General features: G+C 36.5%; 1 protein-coding gene across 1 annotated transcript in view; it reads right to left on the bottom strand.

Annotated features, from left to right (window-relative positions):
• The window catches only part of TMPRSS15 (transmembrane serine protease 15), a 53,797-nt gene that overhangs the window by 25,728 nt on the left and 6,510 nt on the right, over positions 1–21,559 (bottom strand). The window contains exons 6-15 of the mRNA XM_027715634.2: positions 20,301–20,342; positions 17,957–17,998; positions 17,554–17,589; positions 15,502–15,621; positions 8,389–8,497; positions 5,779–5,888; positions 4,766–4,903; positions 3,543–3,692; positions 1,215–1,317; positions 593–743 (exon numbers count right to left, since the gene is read on the bottom strand). Of these exons, the coding sequence (XP_027571435.2) occupies positions 593–743; positions 1,215–1,317; positions 3,543–3,692; positions 4,766–4,903; positions 5,779–5,888; positions 8,389–8,497; positions 15,502–15,621; positions 17,554–17,589; positions 17,957–17,998; positions 20,301–20,342 (1,001 nt within the window). The remainder of the gene's footprint in view (positions 1–592; positions 744–1,214; positions 1,318–3,542; positions 3,693–4,765; positions 4,904–5,778; positions 5,889–8,388; positions 8,498–15,501; positions 15,622–17,553; positions 17,590–17,956; positions 17,999–20,300; positions 20,343–21,559) is intronic.

Here is a 21,559-nt window from a genome sequence, read left to right as displayed (position 1 = left end):
TTGCTGGAAATCTGATGCAGCCAGGTCACAAATGCATCAGATGGTACATGCATTTTTCTGGTAGAGTTTTTGCATCAATCAAAACTGCTATAGCATGGCAAACTATTCCAAATACCTAAAAAAGGGGAACTGTTTTCAAAAGAGAGGTGCTGAAGGAATTGTCTAGAACAAATCTCCTCTTTGTGTTTACAGATAAGATAGGTTAACCATGTGGTGCCAAAAAACACTTTCATTTGCAACACACTTTCAGTGTATTCCTCTGTAATTAATTAGTGAAAATACTGATTTGGAATCTGAAGTTATTTAATTCACATGTCCTCATGGCTAAGGGGCTCTAAACACGCTGGTCTAGTGCAAGATGTTCCTTCCCAAACAGGGAGGTTGGAAGTAGGTGATCTTTAAGGTCCCTTCCAACCCAAAACAGTCTGTAATTCTATGATTCCACATGCTAAATATTTATTTGATGACATGCATTAGTAAATAATGCTAGATAATATTTTTGCAGCTGTGGATCATTGGGTTCATTTCACAGGAAACTCTGATATCAGTTTAGCTAAAACAAATTTTTAGAAGAACTGGCAGAGTAACAAACCTTAAAATTGGATGTTTCATTTAAAGTTACTTGTCCATAATTCCATTTGTCTCCATAGTTTCCTTCTTTCTCGAAAATGACCTTTTCCAAATCATCCTCATTGCTTATGCTGACTCTCAAACGATAGACATTAGGACTATACATGAAATACCTGGAGAGGGAAAAGCAATTTTGTTATTATCAGAAAAAAAATTAAACTGAAAAAATGTCAGTCTTTTTATTTTATAGCCAGTTTTATGGAATTAGGAGTAATTTACAGCTAGCATGAAAATAAATTATATTTAAATTGCGCTAGGAATTTCCTTGGTGCTTTGTTATATTTTCTGCAGAAGCCTAGGTAAGCTTCATGACAAAAAAATGTTTCAGGGATACTTAATGTCACTTTTGTATAGATATAAATATTGGATACAGGGTGAAAAAGAAAATACATTAAAGCTAACTGCAAGAATCAGAGTTACAAGAGTTAAAGTTTCAGGCCTGGAGTTGAGGCTGATTGTGGAAAATCAAGCAGAAGCAGGTTTGTATTGCTGGCACACCAACGTGGATTAATATTCTATATAAACAAAAACTCTTTAGTTATGTTCTTAAACAAAGTATAGGTTTAGGAATTACATAACAGTACCAAAAGCTTAGGCAATATATATCTGAAGAGACCAAAGGCAAACTAATAATCCGGACTTGGTCTTCAAAATATCCCATTCCAACGGGTGTTGAGATATAAAATCCTGCAAGGGAATGAGCACATTTTAGCCAGTACAGAATTTTTTTCTTAGCTATTAGTGTTTTTAAATTTAAAATGATATCAAGCACAGATAGTGTTGCATGATTTGGAAGATTCCTGACACAGTAAATGTGAATGATTCTCCCAAGTCATTCATCAGTCAATGACATATTAAAGTGGGCCTTTAAGCTTGTTGGATATTCCCCAGAATCAGAGAAGAAATGGGAAACTAGTTCTTTTCAAGTCAGTGGGAACTCTGCCTTATATCTACTGAAGGCAGCAATTCTACTTGACTTATAAAATGTCTTCCTGTTTGATATGGCTTGTGATTTTGCAGGAGAATTTCCTAACATTTTCACAATTTTTATCCACATAACAATGAGAAACATGGATTGTATTTTGAGACGGTGAGAGAATGACTACGTGAATATTTTATAGCAAGGTGAAGCATTATAAACAAAAAACCAAGTAAAAGTTATTTGTGGAATTCAGTTTGTAGCTTCTTCTGAGTTAATTCACTGTAGCTGGGAATTTGGACCTCTTTTTGCCATATGAGGCCAGTCCACAGAAACACTGTGATTTGTCATGAGAAAAGCAAACTTTGGCAATTCTAAAATAAAATTCTTGCTTAAGTTTTTAAAATCTATCTATTTGTCTATCTAACACATATATATGCAAATATTATATTCAAAGAATCTACAAATAAATATAATTACAATTATATAATTTAAATTATACACTGTTCTGCTATCTATAATTCTAGATTACCTAGGTTTTTTCATGTGGGAGGTTAAAATGCCTGAAAATTAGTCTGAAATCTGAACTAGGCCTTTCATTTCCTGTGTTGACTCAGAAAGCATGAATTACAATAGATATGGTGTCTAGCTTTAAGAAAAAGGTCTTCATATAGTCAAAGTGACAGTCCCGTGTCTTTTTTTCATCAATTCTCTTGGCATTCGCAATCAATTGTTGAGTGTTAAGTTCTTTGCTTTTCAAAAGCAGAAATCCAAAAATAGAGTTTCTCTCAGTGTATGAAATGATGAAACTCACATTTTTACTCCAAATACAGGTCATAGAAATTTAAATATGTAATATAATAGCAGCATTACATATGGGAATATTACATGTGTCAGCTTAGATTTTGCACAGAGAAACAGAGAGCACCTAAAATAAATTATAATTTTCAAGAGAGTTAGAAATCACTGTCAAGGGTTTTATTAAACAAATTTTACATTCTTTCATCTGATTTGTATTCTAGGAGTCAAGTGGGAAGATAAAACAGTGTTCTGAAGATTGTTTAGAAAATGTGCATTTACTCAGAGAGAGTGGTGAATAATTTCTACTCAATAAAATGGAAAATACTATTTTTCTTTTCCCAGAAGTAACTTCCAGAACAATTTGCTATTTTCCCAGTCACTTGCCAATGAATGAGTTTTATATGTCTCACATAGAATATATATAACCATTGCAAAATCAAAAGTCTCTTAGTTTTAGCTGGAGTAACAAATCAACAGAGGAAGGGATTGTTTGGTTTTACTGTTGAAAGAGAAAAAAACCCACTTTTGGAGTCTAATTCTAGGATAAGCATCCATGATAGACACTCAAAATCCGATTTCTATCAGTATTATCTCAAATTAAACTCCACTTTTGATATGATCACTCGATTAAGTTATTTAACTGTAACAGTTCCTGGAGTGTTTGTGTGTTTGGCACAAGTTCTGGCAATTATTGTGATTGGTGTGAGGTAATTCGGGATATAGATGCCCCTTGTACACTGCAGGCTGACTTTATGTGAAATCAAAATTATTCCGTGACAACCATGAGGATACCAGCATTAGATACAAATGAAATAGAAGTGATTTCCCTAAAATGTAATTATACTTTTTTTTCCATTAAGGTAAACATGAGGGGTTTTGATCTATAACACTCTTGGATGATAGAAATTTCTTAGATACGGCTCTTTGCATAACAATAGCATTGAAACTTTTCAGTACCTCACACTTTATCCACTTTACATATTCCTTTATTTCTTCCTCCAGTTTTGCTCTGTTTCCATAAGATCCAATCAGTGACATAAAATGTTTTACCTGGTAGCCCTGACTCATTTTTATGGTATAATAAAATGATATCCTAGTAACACCACTATGAAGTATCCATTGTACAGTGATATAACATAAGCTAAATCAAGTTTTTCCTTAAATCTGCAAGCAAATTTTCTTTTTATCTTACCTGAGATGTTGCCAAATGTGTGATCAAACTCAGGACCACTCATCACGGGAAAGGTAGGACCCTGAAGTCTTTCCCACACTGAAGCAGCATCTAAATTTTGTATCCAGTAACAAAAGCCCTCTTCAAAAGTGCAATTGATTTTCTCATAATCTGTGAATAAGAACCTCTAGTAAATAAAAATGACAGAGATGTTGAGCATTTTCTCAGAATTAGGTAAGAAAGAGAGACGAAAAATATAAACTTTTAGTTATGATTGTAAACTGGAGCCTGTGGCAACTCAATTTCCTCCTCTATGCAATGCAACATAATTACTCAAATAAATGTGTCATTTGTACTTGTTAACAAGACATTATCACTGAAGGGGGGCCCTAAATACTCTTGCACTCACCAGTCTTCATTTCTGATCCTTCACCAGTAACGTGGTGGGGGAATAAGAGAGAACCTCTTGCAGAGGTAACTCTAAAGGCCAACCCTGCTCTTTTTTCTTTGCCAAGTCCTGGATTGCTCCAGCTGAAAGGGCTCACCACCAGAGCTGGATGCTGTGCTCTATGCACCTGGGATGCCCCTTTCCTCTCCTCATTTGCTCCTTTGCTCCTTCTTTGCTCACATACATTTGCTGCAGCATCCTCACCACTTTTCTTCCCATGATATTTCCATGTCTTTCCCTTTAAGTGCAGGTCAGCAGGGGCTTCCACATGACAGGAGTTTGCTGGTACTCTGGATGCTTCCTGCAGTATATTCCTTCCCTGTCAGATCCCCTATTCACATCCTGTTCAAAATTTAGCAGCTGAAAAAGCCACCATTTTTCCAATTACCAAGGAATCCCAAAGCATGAGTCATATTGCTGCATTTTGTTGTCACTGTAGATTTACTGCATTCTGAACTTTCCCCAGTGCCTATCTGCATGATTGTTGTCAGTGGTTCCACAGTGTTCATTACTGAACAAACTGGCTGAGAGGAATCTGATGAAGGTATGGGCACAGTTTCACTTTGATGAGCTTTGTAAGACATCACCCTACTGCTAGACACAAGCAAACAGGATGATCTTATTGAAATCAATCATTTGATCTTTAAAGCAGTATGAAATTTTCCAAACAAGGTCTAGTTAGTGGACTGAGGCCAGAAAATACTGCTTCCCTTTTACATATTGTCAGATTGAAAACATGGATACATCAAACTTCTGGGGTAACAAACAAACACACACACACACACAGAACACTTACTGTTTAGTTCACTTGCATTAAATGTAGTGTATGTTGCATTAAAGCCACTGTAATTTTCATCATAATCTGTTGTGAACTGTACTGTAGCCTCATGAGAAAAAATGTAAATTGTTTCAGTATTTGTCCCTGACAGAGAAGCTGAAAGCAAATAAAGAATAATATAGTCAGAGAGAAAATAATCCCATGCACATTAAAATCTCCAGTGCTGTCACAAAAATGCAGTGGATTAGTTCACTGAGTCTTAAGGAATGCTTTCCCTCTTGTACTGTGATTCTGTTACAATAGCTTCAAACCCCTGGTGAATTTAGCTGTTTGGCTGCCATATGAATATTCTGCATACCCCATCTCTCATATTCAGCAACATGGATGACTACTGGTGAAGACTATGGAAGACTACTATCAACTAGTCTTTTACTATTTCACATTCCCATTCTCTACTTGTTTCCAAAAATAGGGATAAATAATAATACTTTCTTTATATATTTATATCTGTTTTCCACCTCTGGTAGGATTCAGCTGTATAGACTGAGTCTTGTAAAAAATGGGCAAAATCTCAGTTTTCCAGAGTAGAATATAGAGACAGAGAAAAGGTATCATCAGTATTTCAAGGAAACCAATGCCATGTTTATAATGATTTTCAGAGAGTATCATAGTACTTCTCCCAACAGTCCAGTTTAGATACTTTTATTTTATGTTTTTGTGTGTGATGTTACAGGATCTTCTGACAACATATTTCCAATGAAACATGGACCCCACAAGACTATGACTCTGGTCAAGTTATCAAGATTGTTTAAATAAGAGCTTAAAAACCAAGTAGATATTTCTTAGTATATAAGAAAAGCAACTTTTAAGAGCAGATACGTATATTGAGATAACTGTCTAACAGCGTAATTTTACCCAGCTCCAGTCTTCCTCTCAAAAATATGCATGCAACTTTTTTCACCTCAAAATGTATAATTTACCATTCAGATTTTATGAATGGAAAAGTAATATTATCTGAAAAATAAACTTACCTTTTAAAATCTTGTTTTGTCCTACACCTTCAAAAATATCCAATGTGTCTGCATATTGTTGTGTTTCAAAGGAAGTGAAGTTCAGTTTAATGGACAAACCTTCAGGAACTCTAAAGTAGCAAGAGAAAAATAAACCTCAAAACCGAAAATCTCTTTTTGACTGTAGTAAATTCATTGAGTGCTTGAATGATTTTAAGTTCAGAAGCAACAGGAAATTATATTAATTGATGACCTATTTGTCTAACTTCTACCTTGTAATATTACCAAAAGAATAGGCCATAAACCTTTTGTGACAGTACAAATTCTCCTTTACTTGCTGGAGTTAAGTATATTCTAGAAACTGAATGTTCTGAACTCTAGGATGTGATAATCAGTTCTGCAGGGTTTTTGGTTGTTTCTGATTGTCCTCTGCTTCTCATTGAATTACAATTACCTTTTCATGCATGTTGCTATTAGATATCATCTTACTACTCAGGTAGACTTCCTAAGGCCAGAAGAATAGTATTGTGGTACCAATATGAATAGCAAAATATCAAAATCTCTCTTCTGAAAGTCCAAAACAATGTTTCTTATGACCAAAACAGGATTTTCATGAAGATTTGATGATCTCAAACCCTCTGTTTGGGAACTTGTTATACACCCTAACCATCACACAGTAAGTTTAACAACAAAAGTCACTTAAAGTTATTTTGGTGCAGTTATGTTCTCTCAGTAATCTATATCTAACTCACTATCCCACTTCCTTTCTGCAAAACATATATGGTAGTACAAATTCTAAAACACTACTATCACAATCAACTTAGCTTCCTTTACCCCTATTTGTTGTTTTCTAGAATTGAAATACCCAGTGAAAATAGCTTTTCAACAGCAATCTGCTGGTGTTTATCAGTAATGATGGGTAGAGAAGTGTGAAGTACACATTTAAATCTTTGCCTTTTTTTTTTTATTATTATTGTTGTATATTTCTCCAGAGGGAAAAAATATCCTTGGTTTGAAAAGAATAAAAGATATAGTTGAAATGTAGTCTTTCAGAAAGCTAAAGTTTCAGGCATATATTGAGCGTACTGGTTTTTTAGAAGGAGAGGAAATTGTATCTTCATTTGGAGTTAAATGGGGTGAAAACGTAAAAGCTTTTCCTAAAGGTAATGGGGAAATCTTTCTAAACAAAGGCAGGCAGAAGAGAAATCCAATCTCAGATGTATTAGAGGGTGACTTGTAACACATTTTTATAGGGATAATAAAAACAATAGAGAAGTGTCTCTCGTTGTTTACTGAAAAACCCAAAAGGTTCCCTCTTAGAAACAATTCTGTTCTAAAGGAAGACAAAATTTGAGTGCCACATTAAATTTCCCAGGCCTGTTAGTGTTGCCAGATTTTTTTGAAGCAGATAAGTGGAAGATAAATCCAGACAGTTGGTTTTGCCATTGATCAATCTGTAATTACACAGATCTGCAGAACCTCTACTATATTATTTGCAATTACTAATGATTCTTTCCAAAATGAAGCTTTTATTAGCCTCATACCTGGTATAGATATCTACCTAATACAATGCTTCTTGCAGCTATAGCAGCACTTGAAGCAAAATTAACAGCTTAGAAGGAAATTGTGCACTTGAGTCACATTTATTTACTGTGCTCAAATTCTGCAACAGCACGAAATGAGGAACAAGTCAGACTTATATTTGGAAGGACAAAATCTTGAGCTTTTCCTGGGACACATCTAGATTCTAAACTCCTGTGTAACCAGAAGTTATTGATGAATAGTACTGCTGAAGACGAGAAGAAACAAATGTCCTTAACAAAATCAAAGGACTTTCAAAGAGCCTTTGCAATGCGAAGACCGAAACTTTTCCAATTTTAAAGGCAATTCCTTAATCTCCTTTGAAACTCTTCTACCATACTAATATTTCTCAGAATCAAAGAACAGCCATTATTACAAAGCCATAATAAGAATTACTGCCTTTCAATTTTTTTCTCCCTGGTCTATGAAGTGGATCTAGAGAGTCAAAGTCAAATAGATCTCTCCCAGCTGTGGGCGCGTATCCTTGATAAAAAATTCCACTTCTTGTACCTAGGGCTGAAAAGGCATTTGGTGCTATTATATCATGCAATTTTAAAACATATTACTCAATTACTTAGGAGCACAGGTACTCTTAACTCCCAGAAGAAATCTGTACCCCTAAATGACAAGGGAATTCTTGAAAATTCCATCTGTTAATAACAGTTATATCATATAAAACCATTACCTGAAGACTACTATTTAATGCAATACTTTGAAAAGAAAACCCCTTGCAATTATTTTGAGTTATGTGATTTATTTTGAGCTTACACTTAGGTTACTGTGTATGCATATAACCCACAAAATTTCTCAACGTCATACCTGAGAATTTTGGTAAGTGGGCAAATTATTGATATAGTTATGGGATTTAGGCACGCAAGTTTTAAAAAAAAAGTTACATAAATACAAAGGAAAAAAGTAATATTACATATTTTCCATGCCGGAGTATTTGGAGTATAATCCAAACAAATGGCATAAGGCTGTTGTGCAGGAAACAATATCACCTCATAATCAAAAAAATATTAGGTACAAAATTATTGGAAAATGACTTACAGTATTATCCATTGGCAAATGATATCTGCATCATATGGCTTTGGGTAATTCATAGAGTGAAAAAACCCAGAGGAATCAGTCAACATGAATTTTCCATCACAAACTGAAGCTGTAAAGATATAATGAAGATCATTTGTCAAAATGACACTTGAAAAACAGAATTGGTGCCAAAATGAGGGCGACCTTGAATACTGGTTTACATGGGTTACCTTGGAAATGCTTCGTAAACAACAGTGGGAAGACAAAGTAAAACACACTATTAACTTATTCCTATTTCTAATTCCTATGACTTTTTGATCTCAAAGTACTGTATAGGAAGAAAAGTGGTACAGAAGATTTATTTTTAAATTAGAGATAACCCAACTAATCCAAACTAGTCTAAACCAATCCAAATAATTAAAATCTAACACATGGATTTAACTAATCCAATTCTTTCTTTCTTTTTATTTATAAGGAAACATGATCTTCCCTTAACAGTTCTTATCTACAGCCACTTTAAATCAGAAAACTGTGTTTGCACTACCAGAAATGATTCGATGTCATGTGAATAAAAGCAAGAATGGATATGGTTGACTATTGTTATCTCTACTTTTATGAGCTTCCTGGTTCCTTGCCTTATGTATTACTGAGTACTCCAAGAGATAAGTGGATCTCCCAAGTTTCCTGCCAGCTATTGAGTTCATTCATGTGAGGTAAATGTCATCCATCATCATCTATTTTTTCAAAAATCTTTTATTAGTTTTGTTCTCTTGGTGCTGCTATTCCATTCTATGAAAGTTCTTGAGTTTAAGAAAACAGATACTAAAAAAAATAAATGTCTTTTTAAACCTCAGCAAGATTAGAAATGGTAATTCATGTAGAGTTATTTTATTTCAGCAGACACTGAAGTACTGTTGAAGCTTTGGCTGCATCTCTTCAACATTAATTATCCTAGGAACCTGCTTAATGATGTTTTTTTTTCAGTTGTTCAGAAAGAATCATAGAGCTTTCAAATAAGGATAAAATCAGCACCACACATGATTTTCTGAAGATGTAAGGACAAGTTCACCAATTCAAGGCAGATGATCAGAAGTTAGATAGAGTTTTTCATTAACATCAGAAATGAAATTGTACCTATAACCACTGCCCAAATTATGAATTATCAATCATATTGAAATTTTATTGAGCATAGTCTTCCTCTAGGAAATGATATATAAAATGATAAATCGGGGCTCCTGGTCTGTTCATTTTATAAATGTAAAATTATTTCTGACTACCACTGTAGCAAACACAACATGAAAATTAAGCTTTGTTTCATTCAGGCTCAGGTAAACTTGTTAATAAAGATTGTGCAGAATGAACTTCGCCAACAAATCTAATGCATGAGCTGGAATAGAATCATATTCGCTTTTGCAATCTTTGAGAGGAAAACAGAACACATGAGATTTTAAATACACAGAGGGAAAAGGTCCATGATTGAGGGTTGCTATATGACCTTTTTATCATAATAGGTTACAGCATTAGAGTTGGGAATTGGTATGCAAATACTTTTTCTGTTCACTTTAATACATGTGTTTCCTGTCCTTCCCAAGGCGAATAATAAAATCAGTGTAAGAAGAAGGAAAGTGCCCAGTTAGTTATTAACAAAGAGAAAAAAAAAGGTACTGTTAACAAGCAAGAAATATTCTGATCTAAAAAGAATTTCATACCACTGGCAGTAATAAAAAGAGATATAGACACTGTTCTAATAAAATCAATGACAAATATTTGCTCATTAATTTCTGTTAGAATCACAGAACGGGTCAGGTTGGAGGGGACCACAGGGTGTCATCTGGTCCAACCTCCCTGCTCCAGCAGGGTCATCCCAGAGTACATGGCACAGGATTATTTCCAGATGGTTCCAGAATATCTCCAGTGAGGGAGGGAACATTCCACACTCTCGCTGGGTGATCTATTCCAGTGTGTGGTCACTGCACAGGAAAGAAGTTCTTCCTCATATCCAGGTGGAACTTCCTGGGCATCAGTTTTTGCCTCTTGTCCCATTGCTCAGCACCACTGAGCAGAGCCTGGTCCATCCCCTGACACCTCCCTGCAGACACTGACAGACATTGTTGAGGTCCCCTTTCAATTGTCTCTTCTTGAGGCTGAACAGGCCCAGCTCCCTCAGCCTTTCCTCATAGGAGAGATGACCCCATCCCCTATTATTCTTATTGTTCTTCTCTTATTTTTTCGTATTGTTTGCTTTTACTTGTTTCTTCTTACCTTTCAGGAGACAGTGAGAAAATTGAAATAAGACAGAACAATGCAGAAAAAGGTTCTTAGGCTGCTCATCTACAGCCTGGCAAAAGTGCTTAGTGTCTCAGGAATGAGCAGGAAGAGAACAAGGACTAGTCCTATTTCTCTGAAGAACTTCCCAGTGCTTTCTCCTTGCAGGGAGGAGGCAGCTGTGGTCAAAGGTGGGCAGGGGCACAGGAGTCATTATATTTCTGCCTCCTCCTGGAGCCCTCAGAAAAGCCTCAGTTGTTCCCCTAATGAGACGGGAGTCATCTTTTGTAGGAATCAGTTCCATTACTTCCCCAACATGCATCTTGCTGTCCATTTCTATTTACTTAGGGTGCTGAATGTACAGGGTACATTAACGGGGCTTAGTCCTGTTACCCTAGAACTTCAGGGAGAAGCTCCCCAAACTGATCAGATCAAGCTCACATATTTCACTTTGACAGGACCTTTCTCTGCCAAGGGCAGCTCACTGCTTCCTGTCTTACATATGATTGATCTCTCTCAGCCCTGTAGTGATGCTCTGAGGTGGGTAATCACAAAATTACAGACGTGAAATAACTGCAAAGAGAGGCTGCAGAAACACCTCCTGGGATGAGCCTCCAGTCTCCCTTTCCTTACACCTACATTCTCCACAGCTGCTTTACAGCAGTGCCCGTCATTATTAGTAGATGCTGTTCAGACTTCACATTTCTCTAGAGACCCTTTCACTGAAATTGCTAGCTGCACTTTTGTGATGCCTTTTGTTACTGTACTGCATTGCAGAGCCAGAAAGAAACCTTTCAAGATAATTTTAATCAATAAAACAAACAAAAAACGGTTGTTCAGTTGCCTGAATCTCTGCTGAGATTTTACTGAATTCTGTCTAATGTAGGAAGAGACTACTAAAATTCACTTTTTATCCTATATTTTTAAACCATTAATGTATTCTAAAGTCTGAAATACTATGGGGAATAGCAATCAAGATGAAAAAAACAAGTTATTTAAAGGACAGCAGCTCTTCTGTGTGCAAGAGCACTTGTAGCACGCATTATGAATTGGCTGTAAATCTCATTGTAAAACTCAGAGGTACTTCTGAAAATCTAGACAATTTTAACTTTTATATGACCATATTAAGTTTCTCTAGGGGTGGGGAAATAAAAAATCAAAGAGGCAGTTGCCCCGAACATGCATCTAACTTCTCAATACTCATTCCACTGTTTTCGCAAGGTCTGCTAAGAAACCTAAATATACAAATTTAGAAAAGCTATGACACTTTGGATGGAAAAGGCTGAAAATGTAACATGAGAGACATGGAGCAATATTTTGTCCTCCAGTCAGAATTGTATTTCTTTAAGGTTATGAGCTGAAACTGCTACAATAATGGTAACTGAACGAATTGCTTGGAAATACCAGGCATCAGCGAAGATGAACGAGGGAAAACCATCCAGCTCCCTGAAGTGGACTGTAACCGTAGCGAGTTTCCTTATGACATTCTGTCTATTTTTTCAGATTCCTGAAAGTTTCAGCTCAGTTTTGTGCATTCATTAGTGACTGTTAACACGATGAATAAAGAATAATATCCTCAGTTACAAAGGAGCAGGGAATTCACAACTTATATTTGGTAGATATTCAGGGAGATATATAAATCAGATCCAAAAGCCATGTGCATAAGAGTCTACGCATCAGCTGCAAAACTCAAGCACAATTCATAACTTAAACCACTGTTTAGCCTCCAGGGCACAGCTGAGTCATTACTACACAGCTTTGATTGCAAGTATTTGAGGTTATTTTTGTCTGTATCTGCCAATTTATGAATACCAATTAAATTCTATCCTATATAACAGGTCTGACTGTAATATCTTAATAAAATGTGAATGAAGCTTGTACACAGACCTAGTAAGGACATTGACCTGTTGTAGCAAGTTTAGAGGAGGTCACTGAGTTGATTAGAGGGATGGAGCACATCTATGAGGAAAGTGAGAGAATTGGGATTGTTCAGCCTGGAGAGGAGAAGCCTTCAGGGGAACCTAATTGTGTCCCTTCCCTAAAGGGTCTCTACAAGAAAGATGAAGAAAGACTATTTACAAGGGCCTGGAGTGACAGGACAAGGGGGAATGGCTTCAAAATGAGAGCAGCTTTAGATTAGATATTAGGAAGAAATTCTTTCCTGTGAGGGTGGTGAGGCTCTGGAACAGGTTTCTCAGAGAAGTTGCGGAAGTCACATACCAGGAAGCGTTCAAGGCCAGGTTGGATGGAGCTCTGAGTAACCTGGTCTAGTGGAAGGTGTCCCTACCCATGGCACAGGAGTTGGAACTAGCGGATCTTTAAGGTCCCTTCCAAGCTGGGCCATACTATAACAGTAAGTGAAAAGCATTCATTTTATGAGATAATACTACTTCATAACTATAGGGATCTGAACAATTTTTGTTCAGCTATATCTGAAATAAAAATAATAAAATAAAATGACCCCCAAAAATACATGTCTCAAAACAAACGTATGATGGTAGAAATGAATGACTGACTGACTCTTCGGGGTTGTGCTACCTTAATGCTTGCAGTGGAACAAAGGTCTAGCTGAGGCTGCTTTAGGATCTTCTGATTTCCTCACCTGTGGAGGGACCTGCTCAGAGCTCACCATTGTTATGATCCAACTAGATGGATCTGTTAATTTTGCTGGATTGTAGTGGACATCCTACTGGACTATTTTGATGTATATTTCCTCCAAAATGTTCAGCTAAGCCTCCCTTCTGAGTTGACTGCACTAAGGAAAAACACAGGTGATGGGCAGGGCTGTAATTCACCTTTTTGGTTGTTTTTTTGTGTGTGTGTTTGTTTTGCTTCGGGGTTTTTTTCTTAAAAACAAAACAAACAAACAAACAATCATACTTCTGACAGAAGGCGTCAACATGTCACCAGCCTTCACAGTCAAGCTTGCAGTTCTTTACAAAGTAAATTTGTCTTTTACTTGCTTGTATGTTTCAGAGCCCAGCATTTTACGTTTCTGAAAGCTCAGAGCAGACTTCCCCCACTGTTTTTCTCAGGAAAGCTCAGAGGGCTCTTCTCACAGCAGAGTGGAAAGAAGCATTCCGGATTTCTAATACCAAAGTCTATATTTAAACAACAAACAAGCAAACAAAACTCTCAGGGAGTTAATGGCTCCAGACTCTCCTAGAACATTTGCAATGTTCTCCTTGCAAGAAAACTTGACAGACTTTTAACTGAGAGCTGGGGCTGTGAAGGGCAATGCAGACAGCATTAACACACGCGTTCCCACCAAAATGCTGCACAGCCCTTTGGCAAACAGAAACACAGTCAGACTCCTTCCTACAATCTACACAGATCAGTGCCTGCTCTGCACAAAAGGGTGCTCGGGGAAAGTAGGCAGTCAGATGGATTGTAGAATAGAAACATAGAATCATTTAGTTTAGAAGAGACTTCCAAGGTCATCAAGTCCAATCTTTGACTGATCCCCACCTTGTCAACTAGACCAGAACACTGAGTGCCACTTCCAGTCGTTCCCTAAACACCTCCAGAGATAGTGACTCCACCACCTCCCTGGGCAGTCCATTCCAATGTTTAACCCTTTATGCGAAGAAATTCCTCCTAATATTCAACCTAAACCTCTCCTGGTGCAACCTGAGGCCATTTCCTCACATCCTGTCACTGGTTGCCTTGGAGAAGAGACCGATCCCCACCTGGTTACAACCTCCTTTCGGGCAGTTGTAGGGAGCAATAAGGTCCCCGTTGAGCCTCCTTTCCTCCAGGTTAAATACCCTCAGTTCTCTCAGTCTCTCTTCACATGACTTGTGCTCAAGACCCTTCCCCAGCTCACTTGCTCTTCTCTGGAAACACTCCAGCACTTTAAATTCCTTCTTGTAGTGAGGGGCCCAGAACTGGACACAGCACTCGAAGATAAGATAAAGGCAAACAAAATGACTGACGCTGAAGGATATAATCTCTTGACATTAAAAACCATGGGGTTTCAGGTTTGTACGAGTTTCATAGAATCACAGAAGGTTAGAGGTTTAATGGTACCACCTGGTCCAACCCCTCGCTCAACTAGGGACACTTAAAACCAGTGACTCAGGTTTTCACATTTTTCACTATGGTGCCAACAACTCAAACATTTGCATCAGAGTCATACAGACACTCCCATGCAGACACTCCCATTCCCTAGCACTCAGGGTAGTGAGATGCAGGTGGGAGGCCAACAAACAAGTTTGGGCTCCTGCCAGGACTCCATCCACACTCACCTGGTCTGGCTGCAAAACACTGCCACTGCCCACTTCACACCCCCTGCCCCATCTGGAGTCTGCATGCACAGATCAATGCATCTGAGGGTACACAGTAACCCTGGAAAAGCTGTTCATAGCATTTTCTATAATGATGTTCTCAATCCTGGAATCAAAGGATAAACTTTTCTTCTGACTCCGAGATGCCATCAGGTGGTTTCTGACATGAGGTAATGTGAATTTATATCTGTGCAGGGTCATAACTTTAATTTACTTGGAAAGAACATTATTTGATTTTACTGGTGCACAACTTCATATAAAATTTCTATATTATTTTATAATTTACATAGTGTTTATTTATGCTATTAATATTTATGTAGTAAACAACAAATTCTATAATTTTATGTCTATATAACCAGATTGTAATATTTCATTATTTATTACACATATTGTTTATTAATGAGGATTTTAAAGAAAATTGTCTCCATTCACAAGATAAAGATTATAACAATCACTCGTTACTATTTTTAGTAGAATTGATTTGGACTTCACCGTGCAGTTTATTGCCCATGAACTATTTGCAAACTAATGACAGTTTTAAGTATGTTTAAAGAGACTGATTTGCAGGGGTTTACATTCTTACCACATCTTTTTTCAGATTCATCTGATCCATCCGGGCAGTTCAAGACTCCATCACAAAAGAAATCTTGGTTAATGCAGGTTACATTGTCATCACAGGGTTCAGCATATGGCAAACACACAGCTGGAATAACAAAGATGAGAGCAATAACAGCACAGCAGTAATGCAGTTTTGCTACAAAGGAAAATTGACTTACCTCTGGTTGCTTTACCACAAATCTAATCAACCACTCTATTGTGTTTCACAAAACTGCATTTTTAGAAGACTGAAATAAAATGTCACATACTAAAGAGATAAATTTGGCAGAGAATGGAGGAAGTTCTTGAAAGTGAAATATTTTTTGAAACTAAGCTTGAAGTAAGGCTGGAAGAAAATTTCCATTAATTCCCATCTCCTTCTTCTACACAAACTATTTTATGCAATACAATAAATTAAATTTTCCAATTTCTTATGTTTGAATAATGTGAGAAAACTGTATTTTGGTTTAAATAACAGTGAAAAATCTCTGGATTTAGTTAAATACAATTTAATTTCTTCAACATATCACAATGTTTCACTTCATCATGCTAAAGGCTCTTGCTTTTTAACCATCATGTCTTAAAAACAAGAGCCTTTAAGACTAGATTTTGAAATACCAGAATTATCAGAAATCCTATTCTTTTCAGATTTGCAAATTGAATTTATAAGAGCAAGTTTCTGAAAAAAAAAAAAAACCCACCCAACAACAAAATATAGGCAGATCCTTAAAATTGTGGATTTCACTAATAGTGTTTTCCTAGAACATAAATGTTCATCTGCCTCAAACATGCTTTTTTAGTCTTTGAATAGTTTGGTCTTAAACATCTGTCGAATTCAAGTGGGTCCTAACATGAACAGAAATGCAGCTAAAATAACCTTTGGATAACTACTAATTTCAGAATTATTAAAATTTTAATAAATTATATGTAAACTATTTATCTAGAGCTACTCACACTGTCTCTTTCTTTAGTTCAGTAAATGCTTACAGGAAAAAGTAAAAATTTCCGACGCCAGAAGGAAAAATAGTAATTTGTAAAATTGCTTTTGCAGCCTCTAACCATTATTGCTGGATTTATTTTTCTCATAAAACTGTTAGTTCTGTAATCAGAACTGTTAGTTCTGTAATCAGATTAAGTAAATGCCTGTATGATATTGTCTCGTATGTCAGTGTAAATGACAGAGAATGAAATTGGTTTGGATGTATTGTAGCACTACAAAACACTAAATGTTTTACAAAGACACTCTCAGTGTTAGCAATGCAAATGCTATAAAGCCAAAAATATTGCCATTTTGCATCCATTTGATAATTAAAACAAACCAAACAAACTTCAGTCAGGTGTTGGAAGTGACACAGTGCCAACGAATGAATTTTCACAGATGAGCAGAGACAAAACTGTGCATTCTAGACCCAGAACAAAAAAAAATCCAACCAATAACGTAGGAATATGTTTTGCACAAGCCTAACACTCAAGAAAACATTGTTTACATATGTCATGATCAATTCTGGGTTTATTCAACTCAGAAAACTAAACAGCAGTGCCACCTCCTGGATTGAAAGAAATCAGCGTTTCCTACTAAAACATTTTGACTTCTTTTTTAATGGAATTACAATTTATTGCAATGTGGTTACCATACTTAACTAAATAAGGGCAGTAAAAACATAAGACTGCTTATAGATGTCATATACATTTCACCATATAGTAAGGCTAGAGGACCTTTCCAAAGATTCAAATGTCTTTGGCTTTCTGTCCATTGGTAGTCATGTGAGAGTTTGCTAAGGTTTTGTTTTTTTTTTTTCCCTCATCAAAAAGGTAAAGAAATAATAGGAAAGAGAAAAAAGTGCAGCCAGTATGAGTGTCAACATATACATCAACATACACAAAATATGTGGTATTTTTTAATAGAATGCAGAACCTTAGAAGTCCCCTCCCTTTGAAGAGCCCTCCTTAATCAAAGGTAAACCTGCACATCCTGCATTTGGAGGAATGGGATGTGAAGACTGAACGGTGTGACAAGAGGCTGTACACAGTTACTTACCAACAGTTGTTGAGGTCTTGCTTGTGGTGAGTTGTGCTGAACCTGGACAAACACAGCCTCAGGTTAGAACTCTACTTGCTCTCTGGAAACACCTCTGCAGTTTCTTGGGCAGAACTAAGCAGCAGTTAATCTGAATTTATATCTGCATTATTTGCTATATCCCCAAACCCCATCTGAGGTGATGATACAGTAACACCTGATTGAGTGGCTTGGTCCTGAAGGTCAAGTGTCACAATAAACATAAGAAAAAAAATATGTTTATGAGATTTAAAAGTGTATTTTAAATCTCATTCTTTTATCTCTAGTCACGTGTTTTTCAATAACTTCAAAAGACTTTTTTTTCTCCCCCATTAAAATAAGAGCAATGCTTTCTTGCCTTTCCCTGGTATGTAAAAGTTCTTACCTGAAGTTGGTGTCAAGGAACTTGTAATTGGACTCGTGGGATCTGTTGAAACAAAACAAGTTATGGCAACTTTAACATTAGTTAAAATGTGTATGTGCATTTTCTTACAAATAGCACTGATCAACAAATCAATTGCGAGCCTGAAATCTATCTGTCTACTTACATATAGGCATACATACGTGCTTCTGTGTGCACATATTCACACACAAACAAAAGCCTAGGTACTAAGTAGATTTGTATTAGTGATAGGAAACTGCAAAATAGTCTGGAAAAATGGAATGCATGTTTGTGATTGCTCCAACAGAACTTCAAACAGTGCTGTAAATAATAATCATTGGGATACACTTGGTATGTCCATCTCCCAAATGGTCTTATTTTCTTCTCTTTGAATTTGCATGAGCTATCCTGTTTACTATTTTTACTTTCTAAATTAAGACTCAAATATGCGAGTAGGATGTCAATGCCTTCAGCTGAAAACAATCCCCATGTCACCACAGTTAATTGACCCTGTACCTCAGTTTATAAAATGAAAGGCCAGAAGGAATAAAGTGAGAGATGTACTAAGGCCTTCTCTATAGATCATCATCCATCAGTTTTGTGGGGAGAAGTTGTTGAGTGTTGGCCATCACAGATTCAATTTTGTCAGATATTCCTGCTCTCCCAGACCTATTAGTATACAAATTTGTGTGAGGATTCCCCACCAATTTTCTATCAAAACATGCTAATTTAGCAAACTCTATTGAGCTAAGCTGGGCCATTCTGTGTTAAGTGGATTATGGAGTATTCTGTGTCAGCAAATTTGAGGACACAAATGGCAGAGAGAGGAGAACAGGGAGGGTGCAGCTGGATGGACTGTTCTCACACAGGTATGTTCAGAGAAGGAAGCTTAATTCATACCTACACAGTAGTTTCCAAAGTGTTATGCACATATATATCTGCCTATACATTTACTATAGGATAACTGTTTTGAAAGGAATTAAATATTCAAGGACCTAAAACATGGATGCATGCCTGAGCAAGAAGTTCTAATAAAACAATTATCAGGAATCTATGACTTGAAGAGTGTTGAAAAAAAATTGGAGTTGTACAAACATTTCCAAAAATGCATTCACAGGTTGACAGCAGACACCATAAAAGAAAACACTGGACAGTGACAGAAGCTTCAGTGGTATAAGCACAAATTACAAATGATCTGTTGCTACAAAATGTCACTAAAGTAGCATGTGAGATGGACAAGGATGGTTTTAGGGTCAACGGAGACATAATCCAAACATCCATCAGATGTAAATGTACCACATATGATAAAACCTGAGTATATTATGGCATTTGGACTAAAACAGAAAGAACAAGGGAGCAGACAATATTGACAAAACAACCTCAAGCAGACACAAGAAAAAGAGGGAAGAAATTCACACCAGGAGTATTACTGCCATTCCAGCCTGGTGTGCTGACAACTCCCAGCTCCCTTCCCCCTTCCTCTGGCACCTTCCCTCATCTCCTAATTTCTTCATGAGGATGTTGAACTTAGGACAGAGGGAAGCATTGAGATAATGTACCAGAGGAAGGGACAGATAGGAAAAAATCATATGTTAGCAGTTTTAACTGTATCTTTGGGAATAAGCTGTAGTAATTGTACACTTTGGACTATACACGTTAGTAGGCCTGTAACTAGACTAATAATTGTTTCATTGCTATGTAATTAGACTATCAATAAATACTTGTCTCCTATATTCATAGATGCATTTCTTTAGCTCATATACACTGCAGGAAGCTCCTGGTCTGGTACCCTGCCATGGAGAATTTCTATGTGATAATTTGTATGCAGTTTGTATGTGACACCTCTACCTGCCCCCAGTGCTACAAAGCACTTCCTGTATTATTCGGCCGTCTGGTTGACTTTTGGCAGGTTTGTGCTCACTGAATTTGTGAGACTAAGGAGTTTCGTCTGCTTCACACCTTATCATCATAAGATGTCCAGTGATAGTGAAAGTCTGTCAGTCAACATTGCTCAGTAAATCAGTAACCACAGCATGACAGTGTCGCCTACCTGTCGAAATCTGAGAAAACTTCAACTTGTAACTCAGCTGGTTGAAGGAGATTCAGCTTTTGAATTGATCCACTAATTAAGCTCTTAGAGCTTCTGTACAGACTTCAGATCAGTCACTGCTTTCTCAAATTGTCAGAAACAGTGAAGGCAGCTAATTAGCACTGGATGGACCCTGGCAGTCAAGCCCCAACATCCAAGGAAGCTTTATTAAGTAATACTGGCTGAACAGCAAGTCTTATGTTCCTTCATGTTGTATTGGCAACAAAAAATAGTTCCTGTTTTATGAAAGATACTGACCTGATGAAGGTAAAGGCGTCGCTGTGGTAAGATTTTCATCAGCTATTGGAAGAAAACAAGTTCATTTTAAACTTCTATTATAGTAGGGTTTCTAGTTTTATATGACAGAAATAAAGGTAAAAAAAAAAATCATCATGACTATTTCTCACTGGATCACTAGCAGTGTCCAGCTTTCCTCCTTTTGCCTGTCTCAACCTGTTCCCAGTCTTTGCTCAAACTCCACAACCTTCCTAAGGAGGAAATGTCCTGAAAGTGAGTTGAGGTTACGAGGTTTCATGGGCACTGCAATTCCTTTGAATCCTCAATCCCTATTCATTGTATTGCATATAGAATGTCTTCATCTGGGAAATCTTTGTCTTGAGACTTCATATTGTATAGAGATTTTCAAAGCACCTGTATCTTACAGAACAGCATTTAGAATAGATAAATGAGTTAAAATTAACCTGGGATAATTTATAAGAGAGAAAGTTGCTTTTAATCACTGTGAAAACTTATTTAAAGCAAGCCACACCTGTGTTGTAGTTCTCTCCCTCTCTGAAATAGGAATAATATTTCTCTTGCAGAACATATTGAGATACATGATGCAAAACTGCCATATATGATTATTATTATTAATTAGTTACAATTATTTTATTGAAGCACTCCTGATGGAATGGGCAGACGACATCACATGTGAAAAGAGGCATTTTAATGATCCACAGCAGTAAAAGTTTGACTACTTCAAAGTTCATCAATGGATATAGAATCTTTTAAAAAGCTCTTCATTATTTTCTTTGCTGACATTTTTGAAGTATAATGAGCAATCACTTTCCACAGTTTTGTGCAGTTATTTAGAATAACTTCTTATATGTGGTGCAATAGTAAAGAGAATTAAAGATTCCAAGACTCTGAATTTAGCCTTTGAATAGCTGAAGTACTTAGCAAAAAATACATCTTTTAGAATAGAGACATGGTACACCAGATTCAAACTCTTAAAACACTCAGTTGCTACTTAATAGTAACTCCAGCAGGTCTTAAAATGTCAGCTAATCAACTTCCACTTCAAAGAATTCAAATTGTTTTTTATCCTCATCCTCAGTAAAAGTCTGTTTTGAAACTTTATTGAGGTAAAAATGAAGGTTTCCATTGATCTTAATGGGCTTCCACTTAGGCTTTGATAAATTTTCTAGTACTTACATAAAATAACTATACTTGTATATGTGCAGAATTTAAAACTACCTAGTCTTTTAAGTCCTATTCCTTTTTTTTCTCACCTGCAC

Source organism: Pipra filicauda, unplaced genomic scaffold, assembly GCF_003945595.2.
Source record: "Pipra filicauda isolate LSUMZ 115617 unplaced genomic scaffold, ASM394559v2 scaffold197_size1571708_pilon, whole genome shotgun sequence".
NCBI lineage: Eukaryota > Metazoa > Chordata > Aves > Passeriformes > Pipridae > Pipra > Pipra filicauda.
Note: the sequence above shows the minus strand (reverse complement) of the source record. Positions and strands in the feature narration are given on the sequence as shown.